Source organism: Curcuma longa, chromosome 2, assembly GCF_044706935.1.
Source record: "Curcuma longa cultivar G26 ecotype Majalengka, Jawa Barat chromosome 2, ITB_CL_G26_1.1, whole genome shotgun sequence".
Taxonomy (NCBI): Eukaryota; Viridiplantae; Streptophyta; class Magnoliopsida; order Zingiberales; family Zingiberaceae; genus Curcuma; species Curcuma longa.
This window is the reverse complement of record NC_133862.1, coordinates 1,795,435-1,819,817: the sequence shown is the minus strand read 5'-3', so window position 1 is coordinate 1,819,817 and position 24,383 is coordinate 1,795,435. Positions and strand designations below refer to the sequence as shown.

The following is a 24,383-nucleotide window of genomic DNA, read 5'->3' as shown; positions in this document are numbered from 1 at the left end:
GTTAGAAGACCAATCAGAGTGAACTTTTGCAGTAGGAACATCAGCATCAACTAGTATGGCCTTATCAGATGCATTCACAGAATTCTCATTCCTTGACTGATCAACCTTGTAAAGAAGCTCAAGCATATTATTGCTGCCATAAATAAATAAATAAAAATCAAATCTAGGATTAGAAAGAATGCATAGCTTGTAATAGAAAATCTAGAAAATTGAATTAAAAACATAAAAAATTAAATGGAGAGAAGAAATTGAGAAAAGAAATGGTGCAAAGTTTAGACCCATTATCAGGTGCCTTTGCAGTGAGGAATGAACAAATAAATGAAGAAAAAATAATAATTTCTTAAGGCCAGGTTTTCTACAAAAGAAGGAAACAGCTAGATCTCAACTCCAGATGCCTTGTCAGCAAGGAGTGAACAAATAATGAAAAGACAAAACCCCAAAAAATGTTTCTTAAAACCATGTTTCTTACAAAAGAAGGAACAAGTATTTAAAGAAAGAAAATGCGTTGGGAAAAAAAAAACAGAAAAAGCTTGCAAAATATTTTGCATCCAACCATTTCCATAGAGAGAAGGAAAAAGAGAGGGAAACTTTAAATTCCAAAACTTACCAAAAATACAAAGAAAAGCATAAAAAACATATTTAATTTTTTTGAAAAAATGTTTATGTTCGAATAGAAGCAATATAGAAGAAAACTAGAGAAGATGTCTCAGTGTTTTCCTTCCCTCCAGCTTTTTCTGCAAAGGAAACAGAGGGAAAGTGTTGCTGGGGAAATATATATGTCCCCCTTTTTTTCTAGCTTCCTTCCCTCATAAGGACCATGACCTAGTTCTAGCATCATACAAGAAAATATTACTTTGATACTAGCATAGAATCCAGCTTGAACAGTCTATTCCACTAGTCCCATTAGGCATGGAATATGCATGCTAATGACTTTTTAACCAGGGTAAACCTATAAAACAGTATACGCATCGCACATGCTGTCATGAAATATTCAGCTATAGAAATCATGCTCCGTAGCAACGAAATCATCTGGGCAAGGATCTCATCACAAAGGTTGACTTAAATAGATGTTCTTAAAAGGAAAACCAATTGTACCTTGCTTGAGAAATGGTTTGATTCTGTGTATATTGAGCTCTTGATTCATCATAAGAACCGCTAGAGGAGTGGAGAGGTCTTGCATCTACAGATAGCTGCTCAACTTCCACTCGAACCCCCTACAGGAAAAAAAAAGTTTTTATTCAATTTGGAATTGAATTAAAATATCTAAAATCTGAATTCTAGAGAAAGATGCAAAAGGTGAGTTACCAACAACATGAAAGTTGACTATGATGAATATTCTTCCAGGACCAACTATATTACCTCACTAGTGTCATTTGGATTGTTACCAACAACATGACCAGCAAAATGTGAATTCCCATTGAATGATAGGCCGATGTTATTTGATACACTGAAAATTGAGTTGGGTAGGCTTTGTAAGTTTAACTGGTGATTTGGTTGGAAAGAAGGCTCTGCTTTCTTCTTCAAATTACCAGGTGAGTTCTGAAAGATGTTAGGTCCCATTGAAAGTTGACTATGATGAATTGAATTTGTGGCTTCCAATGTTATGGCTCAATACTTCTGCTGCAGGAGTTGTTGACAAATCGCAATGAGTCTGATTTTCTTCATCATCTTTGTCAACATCAGAAGTCACACACGTATTGCAGGCAAAATTTCTTCCAAAAGCAGATTTTTGTTCATCCATAACTTGTTGATGCATGTTCTGTTTCAATTTTAGGGAATTCGGGTGCCTAACAGACCCCAAATTTCCTGCTGATGAATCTTCTGATTGCATCTTGAGACTAGCAATATTTGGTTTGATAAATTGTGTTCCAGCACCCTGATCAACATCATGTTCAGGGATCCTATGATAACTTGAAGTAGCGTCACCTCTAGATTCCATTGCATGACTAGAAATCCAGCGACCTAAGTTATTGTCAGGCTGAAAAGGAACATTGGATAAGAGCAAGTTCTGTTGGACAAGATTACCATTTCCATTGTCTTGTGACTTTAACTGAATGTTCTCTGAAGTGTTATGGCTCTGCTCGATGGACTGTCCGTTCCATATTCCAATAGAAAAAGGAATTTTAGCTTGAATAGCACCTATAAGTTTGGTTTCATTCTCACTAGCTGAAGAAATCTTAGCTTCAACGCCACCTTCTACTAGTCTGGATTGATTCTGATTATTTCCAAACTCTTTGCTATTGGTTCCTTGCAACGAAGACCTTAGACACGCATGGGAAGCCTCAGTTGTTGCCGTACTATTTTCTTCATGAGCAGTCTTCATGAGAAGATGATTATTGTCTGTCAAGGAGCTTGGAGTTGCATTTGGATGGCTGGATAAAGAAGAAGGTTGTGCTATCAATGAAACTTGATTTTGAGAGCTGTCATCATCCAACCCAATTGATTGTTTCCCATCATCAGTTGCACACAAAAGTGTTATTACTGGTTCAGTTTTACTCAAGCCACTCCACTCTTCCTGCCCTTTATAACTAGTGGAAGCTTGAACAGCCTCTTGCATAAGAGCGCTCCAGCTCCCACTTTGGATAGAAGGAAATGCACCAAAATGATCATTATCTACTGGGTGTGCATGCATATTTCCACCCATGCCAGACATAAGGCTTCCACTAAATAAAACTCCCCAGTTATCATCATCATCTGTGCCAAACAACAGCTTTTGTTCCATAGGATCTAAACAAGCAACATTTGGAGAATTCCCAAGTTCTGATACTTGCTTCCCCTGTAAATTAGTAGACATATCATCTTGTTCTTGCCTACCATGAAACTCCTGAAACTGATCATGGAGATGCAGATTGCTAGCTTGTTGAAAGTTTCCAACCGTAACACTATTAGCTAGATCTTGCATAGGAGATTTTATATATGCATGTCTGTCTTGTAGATTGTGTATATCCAATGTGTTGTCGTGTAAGAATCCTTGTTGAGTTGATTCTGGGCCAGATTGAATGGTAGATGGATTTGATGACTTAGCTTCAATGGTTGCATCTGAATTAGTTATCAAGTTGTTGCAATTATTAGACAATTCTAAGAAGTGAGAGTATTGGTTGAAACTGCTAGTGCCTGGAACAGGCAAGCCATGAATAAAATGATCATCCTGCTGCAGCATAAATCCCATGGATCGCATTGCTCGACTGCAGTCATTCAGTGTACCATCACCATTGCCAAGGTTCTGTAAAGCTGTTGGGTGACTGGGCTGCACCAAGTTCATGTTGCCAGCAATAACCATCTGATAGTTAGTGGGTAAGTCAACAAAATTGCAGTTGGCACTAAATTCATTTGAAATTTCCCTTTGTTTCTTTGGCTTTTTGGACTTCTCATAAAGTTTCTTTGTTGTAGATCAATGCTTCCTCGAAGATACCTCCCTTATGTGACACTTTATAATCCAAGACACTATCTTCTTTATCTATATGCAGTTGTGGCAACAACAATTGTTATCCAAGGAGCTCCAACTCCAAGAGCTTCAGAGACGGCACCACCTTCAGCAGTTGGATCATGAAGCAAGACAACTGGTTCCACAGAGACAGATGTCATTTGTAGGAAAATCTGCCACGGGAGATCAGTTAACTGCAATGCATAGTGAAATGCCAATCAACAATGCATATAACTACATGTGGACAAATAATTTTGTTGGAGACCTCTCCAACTTACCCACTAACTATCAGATGGTTATTGCTGGCAACATGAACTTGGTGCAGCCCAGTCACCCAACAGCTTTACAGAACCTTGGCAATGGTGATGGTACACTGAATGACTGCAGTCGAGCAATGCGATCCATGGGATTTATGCCGCAGCAGGATGATCATTTAATTCGCGGCTTGTCTGTTCCAGGCACTAGCAGTTTCAACCAATACTCTCACTTCTTAGAATTGTCTAATAATTGCAACAACTTGATAACTAATTCAGATGCAACTGTTGAAGCTAAGTCATCAAATCCATCTACTATTCAATCTGGCCCAGAATCAACTCAACAAGGATTCTTACACGACAACACATTGGATATACACAATCTACAAGACAGACATGCATATATAAAATCTCCTATGCAAGATCTAGCTAATAGTGTTACGGTTGGAAACTTTCAACAAGCTAGCAATCTGCATCTCCATGATCAGTTTCAGGAGTTTCATGGTAGGCAAGAACAAGATGATATGTCTACTAATTTACAGGGGAAGCAAGTATCAGAGCTTGGGAATTCTCCAAATGTTGCTTGTTTAGATCCTATGGAACAAAAGCTGTTGTTTGGCACAGATGATGATGATAACTGGGGAGTTTTATTTAGTGGAAGCCTTATGTCTGGCATGGGTGGAAATATGCATGCACACCCTGTAGATAATGATCATTTTGGTGCATTTCCTTCTATCCAAAGTGGGAGCTGGAGCGCTCTTATGCAAGAGGCTGTTCAAGCTTCCACTAGCTATAAAGGGCAGGAAGAGTGGAGTAGCTTGAGTAAAACTGAACCAGTAATAACACTTTTGCGTGCAACTGATGATGGGAAACAATCAATTGGGTTGGATGATGACAGCTCTCAAAATCAAGTTTCGTTGATAGCACAACCTTTTTCTTTATCCAGCCATCCAAATGCAACTCCAAGCTCCTTGACAGACAATAATCATCTTCTCTTGAAGACTGCTCATGAAGAAAATAGTACGGCAACAACTGAGGCTTCCCATGCGTGTCTAAGGTCTTCGTTGCAAGGAACCAATAGCAAAGAGTTTGGAAATAATCAGAATCAATCCAGACTAGTAGAAGGTGGCGTTGAAGCTAAGATTTCTTCAGCTAGTGAGAATGAAACCAAACTTATAGGTGCTATTCAAGCTAAAATTCCTTTTTCTATTGGAATATGGAACGGACAGTCCATCGAGCAGAGCCATAACACTTCAGAGAACATTCAGTTAAAGTCACAAGACAATGGAAATGGTAATCTTGTCCAACAGAACTTGCTCTTATCCAATGTTCCTTTTCAGCCTGACAATAACTTAGGTCGCTGGATTTCTAGTCATGCAATGGAATCTAGAGGTGACGCTACTTCAAGTTATCATAGGATCCCTGAACATGATGTTGATCAGGGTGCTGGAACACAATTTATCAAACCAAATATTGCTAGTCTCAAGATGCAATCAGAAGATTCATCAGCAGGAAATTTGGGGTCTGTTAGGCACCCGAATTCCCTAAAATTGAAACAGAACATGCATCAACAAGTTATGGATGAACAAAAATCTGCTTTTGGAAGAAATTTTGCCTGCAATACGTGTGTGACTTCTGATGTTGACAAAGATGATGAAGAAAATCAGACTCATTGCGATTTGTCAACAACTCCTGCAGCAGAAGTATTGAGCCATAACATTGGAAGCCAGAATTCAATTCATCATAGTCAACTTTCAATGGGACCTAACATCTTTCAGAACTCACCTGGTAATTTGAAGAAGAAAGCAGAGCCTTCTTTCCAACCAAATCACCATTTAAACTTACAAAGCCTACCCAACTCAATTTTCAGTGTATCAAATAACATCGGCCTATCATTCAATGGGAATTCACATTTTGCTGGTCATGTTGTTGGTAACAATCCAAATGACACTAGTGAGGTAATATAGTTGGTCCTGGAAGAATATTCATTAGTCAACTTTCATGTTGTTGGTAACTCACCTTTTGCATCTTTCTCTAGAATTCAGATTTTAGATATTTTAATTCAATTCCAAATTGAATAAAAACTTTTTTTTTTCCTGTAGGGGATTCGAGTGGAAGTTGAGCAGCTATCTGTAGATGCAAGACCTCTCCACTCCTCTAGCGGTTCTTATGATGAATCAAGAGCTCAATATACACAGAATCAAACCATTTCTCAAGCAAGGTACAATTGGTTTTCCTTTTAAGAACATCTATTTAAGTCAACCTTTGTGATGAGATCCTTGCCCAGATGATTTCGTTGCTACGGAGCATGATTTCTATAGCTGAATATTTCATGACAGCATGTGCGATGCGTATACTGTTTTATAGGTTTACCCTGGTTAAAAAGTCATTAGCATGCATATTCCATGCCTAATGGGACTAGTGGAATAGACTGTTCAAGCTGGATTCTATGCTAGTATCAAAGTAATATTTTCTTGTATGATGCTAGAACTAGGTCATGGTCCTTATGAGGGAAGGAAGCTAGAAAAAAAAGGGGGACATATATATTTCCCCAGCAACACTTTCCCTCTGTTTCCTTTGCAGAAAAAGCTGGAGGGAAGGAAAACACTGAGACATCTTCTCTAGTTTTCTTCTATATTGCTTCTATTCGAACATAAACATTTTTTCAAAAAAATTAAATATGTTTTTTATGCTTTTCTTTTGTATTTTTGGTAAGTTTTGGAATTTAAAGTTTCCCTCTCTTTTTCCTTCTCTCTATGGAAATGGTTGGATGCAAAATATTTTGCAAGCTTTTTCTGTTTTTTTTTTTCCCAACGCATTTTCTTTCTTTAAATACTTGTTCCTTCTTTTGTAAGAAACATGGTTTTAAGAAACATTTTTTGGGGTTTTGTCTTTTCATTATTTGTTCACTCCTTGCTGACAAGGCATCTGGAGTTGAGATCTAGCTGTTTCCTTCTTTTGTAGAAAACCTGGCCTTAAGAAATTATTATTTTTTCTTCATTTATTTGTTCATTCCTCACTGCAAAGGCACCTGATAATGGGTCTAAACTTTGCACCATTTCTTTTCTCAATTTCTTCTCTCCATTTAATTTTTTATGTTTTTAATTCAATTTTAGATTTTCTATTACAAGCTATGCATTCTTTCTAATCCTAGATTTGATTTTTATTTATTTATTTATGGCAGCAATAATATGCTTGAGCTTCTTTACAAGGTTGATCAGTCAAGGAATGAGAATTCTGTGAATGCATCTGATAAGGCCATACTAGTTGATGCTGATGTTCCTACTGCAAAAGTTCACTCTGATTGGTCTTCTAACTCAAGAGGATTGCATCTGGCCGTTCCATCTCAGAGGCAATCACTGCCCGATAAAGACACAATTTATCAGAAGATCTTGAATGGTGATATGATTGGACAATCACGCTATGTAGAGGCTGGATATCAGGATCAGTCACAGTCTAGTCATACTTCTTTAGGTCAACCTTTGCCTCTCCTTGATGAAGCATCTGAAACAGCGAATGGGCGTAAGATTTCCAGCCTACCAGGACAACAAGAGAATGAACACTTGGAAGCAAAAAAGTATTTTAACTCATCATCAGTCACTGCTTCTGATTTTCCTTTAGCACAAAATCATCTGCAAGGACAGCTCCAATTTCCACAACAAGACCGCTCTGGTGCACAAGGTCACCTACAGCAGCAGCAACGTGGTCATATTCCTAACAGAAACCAAGCTAACACAGGTGCACTCATGAAGCAGCCAGATAATTCTAATGATACAGCTGTAGCTTGCGAATCTTTTCAGGCATTGTCCACTTTGTCTAGTAGATTTTCAGCTTCTGGAGTTGCTTCCAATGCTCAAAATCATTTAACATGTGGTTCACAATTTTTCTCTGGAATGGCAGATCACATGAAACCAACATTTGCAGGATTTTCTCAAATTACAAGTTTTGGCCATCAATTACCCTCTGTAGACACAAAACAAGTTTTACAATCTTCAGAATCAGGTATGTCTAACCAAGCTGGCTTCTCAAAGCTGCATAATGTGTGGACGACTATATCAGCTCAACGACGTCAAGCCGGTATCACTCCTATACTTGCTCCAAATGTACTTCAGTCCATAATAAATCATAGAAGGGAAAGAAGTTCATGGGGCATGCCAAAGGCTCACAGTCAATTGAACAAGGAAGAAAGTGCTCCTGAACTTAGCACTTGTTCTTCTAACTCACAGAAAGAAGAGAATTCAGCTCAAGTCAAGTCCTCAAATATACTCGAAGAGAAGATGGATGTTGTTTCAAGGGCAAATAATATGTTCCAAGGGGTAGAAACAGCAGCCTTAAATGGAGGTTCTAGCGTTTCAGTATCATCTCTTGTCTCTCTGCATCTGCAGGATGTTAACAATGCTAAACATGAACATGATCTAGCTCTTAGATCTCAAGATTTGCTTTCTTCTCTAACAAATGATATTTCTTCTAGGAGTGGTGGCATTTGTGAACGCATGCCAAAGCCCTCAGATGGTCAGCAGAAAAACTATTCCTTACTCCATCAAATACAGTCCACAAAGGCTTCTGATTCTGATATGAACAAATTGGCAGAAAACATGCTGAGAGGAACATCTTTTAGTACTCCACAAATGAATTTAAATGTAAATCAGAGATTTAATCACAGGGATAATTCACATTCCAGATATACCCCTGATGTTAAAGCTGTGGCAGCTTCTCATGTTTCAGATGCCCAAATGTTAAACTCTAACTCAAATGACCATAAAGAAAAAGATCCTAGAACAGCGACAGCAGGACTGGATGACCTTCAAACACATATTCATCCCCTCCGCACAGATTCCACAGCTACTGCATTGGGAGGTAATGATTGCACACATATTAGTCCTCACATGGTTCCTGCCTCATTTGAGCATTATGGAATCTACCAAAATGGCAAGATGGTTGATCTTTATGATGCTCAAAAGAGTGTAAAGGCTTTAACACAGCAGTACTCACTCCAAAAGGTTACTGCAGGGATGGAAGATAGTGTTATAGTTGAACAAAGACTTGATAACATCCATGCTGGTGGTTACAGGGAAGGTACATTGTCCTCCAAGATGTCACCCAATGAATCATCGCCCTTGTTACCAAACACCAGTGACCATGGTGCAACTTTTAGACCAAAGAAACGTAAAGGTGTGACAATGGATATGCCTTGGCGTAAGATTGTCACTGAATGCCTGCAAAGCTTGGAAAGCATAAGGTATTTTTTATATGGCTGCTTCGATGTTGCTCTATAGAGTATACTTTTCTTAAGGACATAGATTTTCATTTGGTTTGTCTGATAAATATAATTTTTTCCCCTAGTATGGCAGAGTTGGCTTGGAATCTGTCTGCCGACAGATTGATGGAGAAGGTTTGTTTATTAACCAACAATTCTTGTCTCAATCACTTTGTTGCAATCTTTAGCAGGACTCTTGGAGTGAATTTTATAGTTTTTTTTCCTGTAATTGTTCGTTGAGTAGGTAGATGATGGAGCTGAAGCTGTGGAAGATGGTCCATCATTTCCTCATTCACGAAGAAGGCTAATCCTGACAACTCAGCTGATGCAGCAACTTGTTCCAGCTGTACCATCTGAATTGCTTAACGGAAAGGCAACTTCAGCTTATCAAAGTTTGTCTTTTGTTGTAGCTAAATCAGCACTTGCAGATGCATGTAGCGTACTTTCTTCCTCAAAAACTGATTGGCATGAACCGTTGGAAAAGCAAAATATGTAAGTTCCGAATTGAAATTCAAGATCTCATTATATAATATTTGAGATGCTAAACTGTTCTATTAACTGTAAACTAGGGAATGCCACTTTCTCGAACTTTTTATACTGCTTTTTAATTAGAAATTCTTTATCTCAACTCTCTAGGATGCTTGGAGAGCTTAGGACTTCAAACATGGCAGATGATGCTTACTTAAAGTTCACAGAGGATTCTGTTATGAAATCTAATAAACTTGAAGCTGATTTCTCAAGGTGCGCAATGGATAATCACTTTTATAGATCTTTGTTATCCTTGGCAATATATTAATCATTTTAGCCATTCTTATCACCTGAACAGTAGTTTACAAAAAAATACATAAAAAAAAGTAGATCTGCTACCTCGACGGCCTTCCTAGAGCCGGCCTCATGAATATGGAGGGAGATTCATTTTGGTACACAAGCGTTAGGCGCATGGTGGGATCGACCTCAGGTCATCACCTCTTGGAATCGACCGTTAACCATTATGCCAGCAATACCATGCGCCTACCGTCTGTGCTCGCCTTGACAATTGATATTTTAGTTGTATTTGATACTAGTGACTTCTGATGGGGAAGGTACACACTTGATTTATATTCACTTATAATAGGTGTAATCTTGTTTCCTAAGGGAATAAGCTACAAGGCAACACACATTCATGCACACACCCACACACCTACACCCACCCACCACACACAGTGGAAGAAACCACAAGGCAATCCACATGCAAATGCACGCATGCACACCCACACACACCCATACTCACCCACAACACACACACACACACACAACACAAGGGAAGAAACCAAAAGGCAACCCACATGCACATGCATCCGTCCACACCTACACGTGGACACACGCATACCCACCCACCCATAACACACAAACACTTGCCCAAAAGGTCGAGTTGGGCCAAGCCCAACCCATCATGTGGATTGGGCTGGGATCGTGCTGGACTCGGCTCACAGATCGTGCTCAATATAGCGTAGGCACGGGCTGTGTGGAGCATGACAAGTGGTTGTGTCGGGGGCGCAACCCAAATGAGCTACCTTGCTTATTCAATTTGGGAGTTCTATGACTTTGGTGGAAATTTAATCCAATTGAATGAAGTAATTGGAAAATTTTCACTCAAACCAATTTTACCACTTATGCTGCAATTTACCAGACAATCCATTTCAGGCAGATTTGCATAGCTTTTTGTATGGTTGAATTATTTATCATTAGTTCAATTAGAGGCTAATTTGCTTAGCACAGTTTCAGGATTGTTTTGCTGCATTTATTCTGTAGTTATTGCTTTGCTAATGTGGTTACTAATTTGATCGAGACAATTAGTTCCATTTGTTTTATGAAAAAAAAATCTAGCCACCTGATATGATCTGTTCAGATTATATATACATGTAATTTAAAATCTCGATTTGTATTGGAGTTTCAGTTTATGACTGAAATGATACGAATTTATTCAGCCAGTATTACAGCTACTCAGTTTTGATGAATACTAGATCAGTATCTTCCGGTTCCGAAATAAGAAGTCTTTTTCCTTGGTCCCTGACCCATGGTCCTGGGTCTGAAGACATGGCTTTCAAGCTGGCTAGTTCAGCCTCAAGTAAATTTATTTGAGTTTCAAGAACAGAAACTCGTGTTTCAAGGAGAACATTTCATGTACTACCTCTAACCGTATGGGTAGGAGGGATGATGATGTCAAATAGCTATTTAAGACACAGATTGCAAATATGTTTCTTACAGTGTTGACAAGACCTTTGATGTTGTCAATTGCAAAATTAAAAATTTATTTATTTACCAAATCCCTAATTATCGCTTAAGTAGTATAACAGAGGCCAGGGTCGTCTCTCATGGACTTAATGATGGAAGTTATGTTAGACAGCATAGTGCGGGGTTTTATTTGTTATTCATCTTTAATTATCTCTAAAGTCCATTTATTAGCAGCTAAATCTTATAATTACCAAAGATTATTAATTATACAGAATTCATAATTCAAACACTAATGTACAACCAAATCACACATGATTCAAACAACATCCAATTACACTACCAACCCTAAAATACAATAATTCCCACCAATGTACAATTTACTTCACTAACCATATACAACTAAGAACATATGAACAATATAAAACAACAATTCACATATGCTAGATCATGATAACCACAACAATCACATATATATACAATGTTAACAACAACATACGTACAAATTGTAATCCACACTTCTTTATTCACAAGCATTACATCAGTTACACAACACAATTTCATACTACACAACCTATACATTCATCTTATAAATAATACTACAACACACTTAAACATGTTCAACATACATTCACCACAACAACAATAATTCAATTCAACTTAAATAAATCATTCCAATTCATGACACAAGTTCGAACTTCAATTTATTCATCATACATAACCGGTTCCCATTCAACTCTACAACTCAAAACATTCAACATTCCAAATAATTAATTCATTGATACAACAGTTCACTAACATCTCAAACAACCAAATAGCATTCACATTCAGAGTATCAAGCATCAAACACAACTAGCAAACACTCAAAATCCATATGAAACAAGAAATTCAGGGGGGGTTCTTGAATGATGAAATTAGCTAGCTAACAACAGAAGAAAGGAAACATTTAAACTAGGTTAGAACTAGGGTTATAATTAGAATCTTCCCTCAATCGGCACCGACACCAAACTGAGGAGAAGAGAAGAGATCCGGATGGTGGAAGGGTAGTGTTCCCGGACCAGCTCAGAACAGGGGAAGCAAGCGTGTCGGTGGAGTCACGCCAATAGGGACAGTGGATCTCACCGTTGCGCTCACGGTGAGACTCGATCGGAGAAGATGAAGGTGACAGAGCTCAACCTCTGATCTAACGCCCTGTTACAATCGCCGACAGAAACATTAAAATAGAGAATGAAAGAACCCTTACCTTGCCCTTTTTCGGTGACGACGGAAGTCGAAGACTACGGAAGTCCTCTGCTACAATCGCAGAGAGAGATCGGTGGTTTCCCCACTACAATCGCCGACAGGGACCGACTACCTTCGGCGCTTCTGCGGATGCGGAAGATCGAGCTGTCGCCAGCCACCGTCTCTGTAACAATCACTCACAGTGACGTTGCACATACGACAGGGGAGGGAAGACTCGCATCGGAGCGCCCCTCTTGCAGTGAAAAGTCGTGCGAAGGGTCGACGCTCGTCGACTGCAGCTGCTGCCGCCACTGCGCTGTGCTGATCGGGAAGACGGCGATGAATGGGATGGAGACGACGGGATGGGAACTCAGCAGATCGGTGAGACGGATGAATAACAATAATCGCGATTGAGAAGCTACAGTGCTTCCCAATCGCGGTCGAGCCCCCTTCTCCTCTGAATCGAAAATCACTTATAAGCGCAAATTGAACCGGTTTGATCTTGTTTTGAACCAGTTGATTGAACCGGACCAAACCCGATGGATTGAACCGGGTTGAAGTTGAAATGGACTGGGCTGAGTTAGTTTAATTGGGCCGGATTGAGTTGAAATGGGCCGATTGTGTATTGGGCTGAATGAAATTGAAATGGATCCTATTTTTAATCTGGTTGAGCCAAATTGAATCTGATTTAAGCCCAACTCGAACCAGGATTGATTTTTCTTCCAAATTGAACTTCCAAATATTGTTGTCTTCATCCTAATTTCCTACAAAATAAAATACAACAAATTAATAACAAAATAGAATGAAGACTAAAAATTCATCCAAGATATAGCAATAAGCTAAAAACCCAATTTATGACATGAAATATGATCAAACCGGTCCAAAATAATCCTAATTAAACCTGTCAAAATGCTACTTATCAAATCCCCCATGCTTATTCTTTCACGTCTCGTGAAAGCAAACCTACTATATATTATTTTCCACTCTAATAATATCAATCAAATCAAGAAGTTGCAACAATAAGTTAAATAAGAGTGTCAAATTCTAAAGACTTAAGCAATCCAGAACTTAATTCTCACATGGATCAACAAAATAACAATTTCAATCCACCCTGAATAAATTGAGAATGATGACTAAAAAACCTCACAAGATAAATAGTGTAAATAGTGTGGTCACTCATCCTCATAATCATGTAAATAGTGGATCTCTCTCAAGCTACTCATGGTTCATGCACTACCATAGGCTTGCTCCTCTTCTAATCTCTACCACTATCATATGCAAAAGGTTGCACAATTCATAAAGGTTTATTAGTATTACAAAAGAATAATGAATAAGGGAAAGAAAACAATATATGTAAGGGGAAAATGAAGATAATAAAATAAAGAATACAAGTGGGAGAAATGGGAAACAATGATATACTTCATAGATGAGTCAATGAAAATCATGCACAATAGATATCAATCCAAGCTAGTGTGGGGTGATCGAAATAGCAAGAAAACAACTCCTATCCATCTCCTACACTCTAACATCTACAATAAAACTCAATAGTAGGAGAAACAAGAATTGCAAAAACTTACTATCCACCATTCTAAAGAAATTTCATCAACTCAAACTTTTATTTTTATTTTTATTTTATTTTCAATTGTTTTTCTTTTTTTTTTTCAATGATTCTGTTTTCTATTTTTTTCTGATTTTTTTCAACGATTCTGTTTTCTTATTATTTTTTCTGATTTTTTTTCGTTTTTTTTCACAAACAGAAATTTTTTTCGTCACCTATCTAAAAATACAATGAAACAAAACAAAAATACAACAAAATAAAAAACAAACAAAACAAAGCTAATGGTTTGTCAATGGTGAACTATCTACTCACACCCCACACTTAAACTTTTATCCATCCCGAGCAAAATTCTCATCTCAGCATTCAAGATTCTCAAATCCAATGGAAAAAGAAATGAAAGAGATGGTAAAGAAAAGATGGCACATGGTAGAAGGATTATTCACCTATTCTACAAAAGAGAATGAATAAATAAAGAATAAGGAAATGACCCTCATAAATCATGCAACCTCATAGTAATGTAATCTCAACAGAATTGGAGCAAGTTTTAGAGTGACAATCACCACAAGTGCCACACAACAAATACAACAACAATAAGGCTCAATCCTCACTAGGTAGATATAAATCATCATCTCAATTTGTCAACATGAAATCCATCACTAAGTTGTAACCACATGCAATCCAAGAACTCTTTAATGACTATGAACCTCTAAAACTGACAAACTTAATTAATTAAATTATCACAATTCCTAAGATGATATGAGTCATGCAGGGGGAAATTATTAAGAAAGAATTATAAACAGTTATACACATCCTAAGGTAAACTATTTATTAAGAAAGAATGATAAATATTATGCACATCGTAAACTAAACAAACAATGAAATATAAGCAATGAAACAATCAATGATGAATAATTATACACATCCTACCAAATAGAAAAAATAAAATAGAAAATAAAGCAAGTAATGAAGTATATACAAAAACTAAGTGAGATAAAATAACTCCCCTTTCAAGTTGGGTAAATAGTCTGTTTTGGGGCGTTGCCTGCAGTGCAAGTCTCTACACGTTTGTATACCTCTCCAAAACAACCAAACCACAGATAAGCTGGGATTCTATCATCATCCTCAAAGTCATTAGAATCAAAAGAATTAAGCAATTAAAAATGAATAAATGAATGAATAAATAAATAAGAAAAATGCACACATAAATAAATGAATAATAAAAATCAACACCACCAATATACAGTCTAAACTATGCAAACATCATGTGAATCCTTGGTAACGGCGCCAAAATTTTGATGTTGTCAATTTCAAAATTAAAAATTTATTTATTTACCAAACCCCTAATTATTGCTTAAATAGTATAACAGAGGCCCGGATCGTCTCTCATGGACTCAATGATGGAAGCGATGTTAGACAACGTGGTGCGGAGTTTTATTTGTTATTCATCCTTAATTATCTCTAAAGTCCATTTATTAGCAACTAAATCTTACAATTATCAAAGATTATTAATTATATAGAATTCATAATTCAAACACTAATGTACAACCAAATCACACATGATTCAAACAACATCCAATTACACTACCAACCCTAAATTACAATAATTCCCACCAATGTACAATTTACTTCACTAACCATATACAACTAAGAACATATGAACAATATAAAACAACAATTCACATATGCTAGATCATGATAACCACAACAATCACATATATATATACAATGTTAACAACAACATACATACAAATTGCAATCCACACTTCTTTATTCACAAGCATTACATTAATTACACAACACAATTCATACTACACAACCTATACATTCATCTTATAAGTTATACTACAACACACTTAAACGTGTTCAACATACATTCACCACAACAACAATAATTCAATTCAACTTAAATAAATCATTCCAATTCAATTCATGACACAAGTTCAAACTTCAATTTGTCCATCATACATAATTGGTTCTCATTCAACTCTACAACTCAAAACATTCAACATTCCAAATAATTGTTCATTGACATAAAGTTCACTAACATCACAAACACCCAAATAGCATTCTCTTTCAGAGTATCAAGTATCAAACACAACTAGCAAACACTCAAAATCCATATGAAACAAGAAATTCAAAGGGGGGGGGGGGGGGGGGGGGGGGGGGGGGGGGGGGGGGGGGGGTTCTTGAATGATGAAACCAACTAGCTAACAACAGAAGAAAGGAAACATTTAAACTAGGTTAGAACTAGGGTTATGATTAAAATCTTTCCTCGATCGGCACCGACACCAAATTGAGGAGAAGAGAAGAGATCCGGATGGTGGAAGGGTGGTGTTCTCAGATCAACGCAGAACAGGGGAAGCAAGCATGTCGGTGGAGTCATGCCAACAAGGACAGTGGATCTCACCGCTGCGCTCATGGCGAGACTCGATCGGAGCAGACGAAGGTGACGGAGCTCAGCCTCTGATCTAACGCCCTGCTACAATCGCCGACAAGACCATCAGAACAGAGAATGAAAGAACCCTTACCTTGCCCTATTCTGGTGACGGAAGAGGTCGAAGACGACGGAAGTCCTCTGCTACAATCCACAGACAAAGACCGGTGGTTTCCCCGCTACAATCGCCGACAGGGACCGGCTAGCTCCAGCGCTTCTGTGGATGCGGAAGATCGAGTTGTCGGCGGCCATCGTCACTGGAACAATCGCTCACAGCGGCGTTGCACAAACGACAGGGGAAGGACGAACTCGCACCGGAGCGGCCCGCTCATGGTGAAAGGTCGTGCGGAGGGTTGGCGCTTGTCGACTGCAGCTGCCGCCGCCACTGCGCTGTGCTGATCAGGAAGACGGTGATGAACGAGATGGAGGCGACGGGATTAACTCGGCAGATCGGTGAGGCAGATAAAGAACAGTAATCACGATTGAGAAGCTACCGTGCTTCCCAATCGCGGTCGAGCCCCCTTCTCCTCTGAATCGAAAATCGCTTATAAGCACAAATTGAACTGGTTTGATCTTGTTTTGAAGCGACTGATTGAACCGGACCAAACCAGATGGATTGAACTGGGTTAAAGTTGAAATGGACCCGGCTGAGTCAGTTTAATTGGGCCGAATTGAGTTGATGGGCCGGCCGTGTATTGGGCCGAATGAAATTGAAATGGACCCTAATTTTAATCTAGTTGAGCCAAATTGAATTTGATAAGCCCAACTCGAACCAGGATTGATTTTTCTTTACAAATTGAACTTTCAAATATTATTGTCTTCATCCTAATTTCCTACAAAATAAAATACAACAAATTAATATCCATAAATTTTCATAAATTAATAACAAAATAGAATGAAGACTATAAAATTCATCCAAGATACAAAAAATTGCTAAAACCCAATTTATGACATGAAATATGATCAAACTAGTCCAAAATAACTCTAATTAAACCTGTCAAAATGCCACTTATCAACCTCATTTATCAATAGTTGGATAAAATTGTATGTAGGACTTTGGTATTAAGAAAGTTGAAATACTTTCTTGGGATTGAGGTGGCTGATCTCTTTAAAAAAAAGGTAACACAACATGTAAGCCAACAAGTAAATAGATCTAAATCTCATACTTGGAATGACTAAGGAAATGTATCGAAGTATGGTAGAAAAATTTATTTATCTGTCTCATTCATGATTAGACATAGCATACACATTAGTATGATTAGTCAATTCCTGCATATCTCAGAAGAAGTTCATTTTCGTAAATTATGAGATAAGTCATGTTATCATTCTATAAATGGGGTTTCCATATATTGGATAAATTTTCAGTAAATGCAATTAGCAATTTGTTTTACATGATTAACATCAATTATTTGCACAATACTTAATAATTCCATATTAATAAATTGATTACACTATATTAGTTAATTATATATAGTTATACATCACATATATATTATCAATTAATTACATTGTAATTAATACACTTGCTTATATATATGATATAGTTTTAAAAAGGACAAAGAAGTCCCCCCCCCCCCCCCCCCCCCCCCCCCCTCCTTTTGAACTACGTTCACCACCCCCATCATGGTCATGGTAGTTAAATTGGACTGTCAGTGAGACTCGTAACCTTGTGAAATCTCCTTTGATGACCTTGATTTCTCCTCAATCAACATCAATAGATTCCTGAGTCAATTCACGCTTGATTCAACTTCTGGTGTGCTTTTCTCCTTGTTTTGAAGCGTCTTCTCATCTCCTCTTCCAAACCACCCCCCCCAACCCAAAACACTATGTTGATCTTTTGGCCTGAGTGTGTCGTCTTGTTGTGTGTTTTGATCAACCAATGGAATAGAATTCTTTAGTTATGCTGTTAGGCATGATTCAATTTTTTTTCCTTTCGTTAATTAATCTTAACTAATAGATATAAATTTTGTTTAGATTGATTTCTTTGGTTAATTAATTTTAGTTATTATATAGTAGATGCCATCTTTTAAAGTGCCATTCCATATTATCAAGATGGATATTTTTCTTAGTAGATGTAAACCATATTGTTTTAACACCTTATTGTCAATCACTTTTATGCCACTGAAATTATGGATGCATATGCACTGGCATAGCCTTCTTAAGCCATGTGTATATGCTTTTAAAATTTTGATTTGTTCTAGTTACCAACAATTTTTGCCTATGGCTTATATTATGTCATACTAAGTTGTGGAAACCAACTTCTATGAGGAAACACAATAAAATAAGAATATAGTGGCATAGGAAAGATTGTAAAATAAAGTCTAATTGGTAAACTTGATTTTTTATTGATTGGTAAATTGTTGACATATTTAATCTAGTGTTCTTAATTTTTCTTTTTTGGTAATTAATTAGAGGAATAACTGAGCTCCTGATTATAGTTTAGCATGTCATCCAATATGGTTATTTATTCCCTAGTTTCCATTAGGATTGCATCTATAAAAGAATTTAGAGTCCATGTAATTTCAATTGATAAGAATTTCTACTTCTTTCTCTGTGTGAGAGATATCTTTGGAAGTTTATTTGCCTCAATCGTCCTCTATGCTATGTCAATTGGTGTCAAAGTTGAACCTGGTTCACTTCTAGGCTAGTTCTTTTTCCTTTGCCAAGCCTTACACGAGGATAAGCCCTTTCTGTGGGGATCAAAAACTACTCCTTGTCTTTGTGCCAGCCATCTCCTCATCAGTCACCAACGCTCCACTTTCAGCCCCTTCCCATCCATCACGTCATGTTGCTCTTTGCTTGTCTCATCCACAACAATGATGAACCTTGAGTCATAGTTGAGTCCAAGCAACAAAGTTGGCAACCCTGCTTGGTTGTTACCTCGTCCTAACAACTTCGTCTACCAAATCAATGCTGACAGACCTCCACTAGGGATTGCCTACAGTGGGGCATCCACTTGCCTATATTAACTGGAGAACCTACTAATGCAATTGTCTAAACCCTCGTCACTCTCACTAATCAAAATTAGTTGGTTTCTCTTATAGAGTCACCCTCTCCATTCAAATTGACTCCACTAGCCTCTAGTTTTGCCCTCTTGTGAGACACACACATGAAGCACTATTGCTCATATATGCCACCCTTCTGCTCTAGCTAATCCTTCTCTCCCAATTAATGACTGCTAGCCCTCCACTTGATGCTTTCCTTGCATCGTTTTCCATCTCCACTGGATGCTTCCTGCATTGGCTGATTGTCAGTCGCTACTCCTGTCACGTCTTGCACGACAACTCCCTGGCACGGCGGTTGCCATTAAGATCACGCCCATTGCAAGCCCAGTGATATTTAGCCATTTTTGCAATTTTGTCTAACAATTTTAATATTATGCAGGTTGTTCCTCAGTGAAAAAACACTACGTTATTATGGCAATAATAAGCCAAAAAAGAAGAAAACATTGTTATTGTTGCAAAAATATCCCATCCTCAATTCCATCTAGGGATCCAATTTAGTTTTTTATTTATGGTCATGCCTACTACTTAACACCCTTAGTTTTATAATTTTCATTAATTGTTAAATCTCCACATTGAGTACAATGAGAATCTTCACCGTTAGAGAGGTAGATATTAGGTGTGAGATAGTAGAAGATAAACTTAAGATCTGACAATCTAAATTGGAAGACCTGGAACAATTGAGGGATTATGTTGCTAGCATAATCGATAAGATAGTAAAGGACAATAGTAAGACTAGAGTGTATATCATACATCTAATGTGGCTTCACAATTATCACCTGGGCATTACTCACAGCAGCACCATTATTTTGCTCTTGGTGAAGTGGATCACTTTTTGACACTTTTAGTTGATTGAGGTTGCTAATTTGCTGATATCCTCTAGTGAAAGCACCCAAAGGTATCTAATATATTGGAGAAGACTTTCGAAGATTGATGATGCTTGGATCATCAAAGTTGAACTTCGCACCTATGTGCAGCAAATGCCAAGTTACTTAAAGAAATGGAGCGGCAGACACCAAATCCATCTAAAAAGGTGCCTACACTTCGCAGATATGTGCGGTGCTACCAAACTTGATTTGGATAGTCTCATATCCTCATTCGACGAAGTTGAGTTCTTGGTGTGGGGAGAATGTTGCAGAAAAGGAAACAAATTGGAGAATAATTTGAGTCCAATTGAATTTTAAATTTAATTTTTTATTGTTTGGTAAATTGTTGAAGGATTTGGTAATTAAGGGTTGCTACCTTTTCTTGATTGGCAATTAATTTTAGGGTAATTATGCTCCCAATTATGATCTAGCGTGTTCCCAATTTGGTTATTTAATTACTAATTTTTATTAGGTTTGCACCTATAGCAGAAACCCAAAGTCGATATAATTTTATCCTATTCAATTAATAAGAATTTCTTTTTGTTTCTGTGTGAGAGAGTTCTCCACTGTGTGAGAGGTTGTTTGGCTTAATCGTCTGCTATGCTATGTTACGGACTGACAAAAATGGTCACATGCCTCAGTGCTACCCTTACCTTTTAGCCAATAAGAGCCAAGAACATGTGCCTGTGTTCATCAGAACAATACCTTTCATGGCCTAAGACAGTGGAAAAGGATCAACAGTAGAAAGGAAAATGAAAGAAAGGAGGAGGGGGGTGGGTGGGGTGGCGGGGGACGGAACTTATATTGCACAGCCAAGCCTTGAGCTTCCGGCAAGCTCGTCGGTGGTCTGTTGGTTAGCTGGAGCCTTTTGTTGGGGTTTGATTAAGGAGGAACAAATTTTTTGGGTGGATGAGAAAATGGCCAAAAATGATCTGCTGTTAGATCTGTCCTTCCCTTAATTTTTTACGTGAAGTAAACTGATGTAACTGTCTCGACTCTTGTGCAATCAATTATTTACCTGCTCTATCTATCTAGAGGAGTAAACAGAGTCGAGCATTTGACATAAACAACATGCTTGTCATACAAGGAAGATAATATATAGGCACTAAAAAGAATTCGCTGATGTTAACGGTTCCTTCTTTAGGTGGTAATCATATTAAAAAGTGAACTTATAGAGGAGGTGTTTGTCATCTATCTTCAGGGACTTGATTTACCTCTAGCATTGTCAACCTATATCTGTTTGTAAAATTCTGTTAAGAGAGAAAAGCAGCTCGCTTCTCTGTTTTGGTGGTGCAAGAAGTCTCTTATGGTTGATACTTCATCATACACCTATGCTATAAGAATATGAGAATTAATTACAAGTTTTCTATGACTTTCTTAGCTCACTTTGAGACATTCTTCGTTTTGCACCATCTAGTCACTTTTACCTAGAAATTACGAAAAAAAAGAAATCATGCTAAAGTTTTCCTCTGTATTTCTCTATTTAATTGAACCTATAGATACTGAAATTTGGATTTGTATGATCCTTCTATAAATATTACTGTTTTCACAAGCATATCTTACAATTGGAATATTTATTATGTGATGTCTCAAATTTCTGTACATACATGTGCCTAATCCTTACATTTTTCATTACTGAACATTTTTCAGGTTGGAGAAGGAAACTTTTCTATTAGATGTACGGCTGGAATGTCAAGAATTAGACAGGTTCTCCATTGTCAATAGGTTGGCAAAGTTTCATGGTCGAACTCATCCTGTTGCAGTTGAAGTTTCTGCCTCAGGAACTGTCCCTCACAGAACCTTTGCACAGAGACACATCACTGCACTTCCCGTGCAAGGAAATCTTCCAGACGGGGTAATGTGTTTGCCACTCTAGGTCAGTGATAAATTCTCCTTGCCAAAATGGCATAAAGCCCCACCATTTGTCCATGATCATTCAAGCACTCCCCCAGCGAAAAGTATTAGATAATACTTCTCATCCACCAATGCCCAGTTGAACACGAGTCAAGGGGGCAAGTAGTCATTATTCTGATTCAACTACCTCGTAGGGGTGTTGCATTTGAAACAGCATTGATTCTTGATGTTTAATGCTCCATTAAGTATAGGTCATTGTATATCAATGAAGAAGAAAGAAAGTGTAGGTCTTCATTTTCCAACAGGGGATGAGTATTAGTATGATTACATATTTTAAATTGAAATAAACTTCAGAATTAGGGCTCTTCCCTTCTAAAGGAGAAGTAAAACAAAATAAAACATCTTTGTCGTCCTTAGCAATTAGTGGTAAATCTTAAGATCTTGTCAGTTTTTGTTCCGGTTGAGAACTGCTCCGGGATACGTCACCGGACCTCCTCGTAAGTGACTGTGAACAGTGGCTGATGTTGGGGAGCAGAAACAGCTTCCACGTCGCCTGAGGCTCTGCGAGGGACGATGATGACCAGCGGCAGCTTCTGAGAATAGCTTGCGATCACAATGAACGTCAGTAGGAAGGCCAGGGGGGTGCCCTGGCGCGACCACTCCGACGATCAAGTTAGGGCAAGGAGAGGAAGAAGATGAACAGTAGAGATAGTGAGAATTCGAGATAGAGATACCTGTGGAGCGGAGTGGTCTGTTTAAGGAGGGATGAGTGTGCATACATGTCACGTCATCATTTAAGGAATGTCTTGTCGGGATTAATGAAATGGCAGGAATAATCGAGTTCCTTGTCCCATCGCAGGTAAAGTGTTATGTTGTCGCTGTCTGAAAATGCAGCGGGGCATGCCGCAGAGATATAGCATTGAATATAGGGGGCGTGGGCTTGTCAGCAAATCATGATGCGGTGGGCCAGGACAATGTAAGCGGTTTGATAGATCTCACGTGCCAGTGTCTAAGTGTCTCTCTTGTCCGCTTCGGCCAAGTTGTCTGCCGAACGGAAGGATTCGGTGTGTAGTTAACTAAGCGGGAAGGTTTCGGCTGTTGCATGGCTGAATAGAAGGATTCGGCTAATGTGTAACCGAATGGGAAGGATTCGGCTAATGTGTAGCCGAATAGATGATGCGGCGAAGGTCCTGCCGAATGGACTGATTCGGCAGGTGCGTAGCCGAATGAACGATGCGGCGAAGGTCCTGCCGAATGGACTCGACTCGGCGAAAATCTTGCCGAATGGACATGCTTCGACGGTACAAGCTCGAACTATTCGGTGGAATCGACTTAGCGGGTGTGGACCCTTACCATGGGACCCTCTTCAGACACGAGTCTGACCATGGCTAGCCCCTTGGTTAATCCCCGGACCAGTTTTCATGCTTAAAGCCTTTTTGGAAGATGTATCTACAATTTCAGCTACCATAGTTGTATATCTTTGTTCAGATGGTGCTATTTTTATGAGGTTTCTAATCATCAGTTGATCGAGGTAGTTTAGGATCAATATCATCAGGATATAAACCTAGCACAACGTTATGGTTTTTCATTCGACCATTGTACAATCCAATGCATTTACAAACGCTATTGAGGAGCATGCTGCTAGTTTTTTCTGAGAGTAGATGGCATCTGTTACCAGTTAAATTGGGCAACATTCAATGGCCAAGGAGGGTGCTGAGGTAATACTAAACTGGACATCTAATTCATTATATTTATTTAGATCTTTACATCAAGTCGATCGTTTTTAAGTATGGTTATGGGGAATTAATTCAGTCTTTTGACTTTAAAGTTACCATAAAACAATAAATTCATAAATAATATTTATTTAATGGCATTTGTATATATATATATTTTAAAGTTACCACTCCATATCTCCTGTAGTCTGATCATCCCATGCATCATGGCATTTTTTTTTTTTGCAGTTTCTCTCCTTTGGCTCTGTATCTATATATATAGAGAGAGAGAAAATGGTCAAGGATCTGTTTTCTTTGCTGCACTGTCGTAACATTGTGTGCCAAAACTTTTGTCTGGGTTTTTGAATTTTCAAGTCTTTGTTATATGTTTACACAAGTACCAGTATTAGTTAGTTGATTAATTGTATCAGCGATCTCAGTGAACACTGGCAGAGAGATCCAAATTTCGTGATTTTACTGACAACTTCGGCTTTATGTGATGTATCTATCTCAGTTTCCATGCAAAAAATTTTGTCAATGATTCAAGTCGACTCAATATATTGCAAGTGGTCCGATTGACATTTAAATGC

The 24,383-nt window shown here is 38.1% G+C and overlaps 1 protein-coding gene and 1 long non-coding RNA gene across 2 annotated transcripts; one reads left to right on the top strand and one right to left on the bottom strand.

The window, feature by feature from the left end:
• Positions 1 to 40: 40 nt before the first annotated feature.
• LOC141817552 (uncharacterized) lies at positions 41 to 1,482 on the bottom strand. The gene is made up of 3 exons (XR_012600839.1): positions 1,360 to 1,482; positions 1,096 to 1,214; positions 41 to 133 (listed from the first exon to the last, which is right to left on the bottom strand). It is a non-coding gene; the product is annotated as an uncharacterized LOC141817552 (long non-coding RNA).
• A 1,831-nt stretch (positions 1,483 to 3,313) lies between these two features.
• LOC141815336 (uncharacterized) lies at positions 3,314 to 22,527 on the top strand. Its single transcript, XM_074703281.1, has 7 exons — positions 3,314 to 5,636; positions 5,781 to 5,899; positions 6,863 to 8,917; positions 9,022 to 9,070; positions 9,180 to 9,427; positions 9,572 to 9,676; positions 21,878 to 22,527. Exons 1-7 carry the CDS (start codon positions 3,462 to 3,464, stop codon positions 22,101 to 22,103), a joined length of 4,977 nt encoding a protein of 1,658 aa, XP_074559382.1. The 5' UTR covers positions 3,314 to 3,461; the 3' UTR covers positions 22,104 to 22,527.
• The last annotated feature ends 1,856 nt before the right edge of the window (positions 22,528 to 24,383 follow it).

Coding starts and splice junctions, on each gene's coding strand:
- LOC141815336 (XM_074703281.1), top strand. CDS start 3,462: ATGCAGTTGTGGCAACAACAATTGTTATCCAAGGAGCTCCAACTCCAA. Junction 9,428..9,571: donor CCGTTGGAAAAGCAAAATAT/GTAAGTTCCGAA, acceptor TCAACTCTCTAG/GATGCTTGGAGAGCTTAGGA. Junction 9,677..21,877: donor CTTGAAGCTGATTTCTCAAG/GTGCGCAATGGA, acceptor AACATTTTTCAG/GTTGGAGAAGGAAACTTTTC.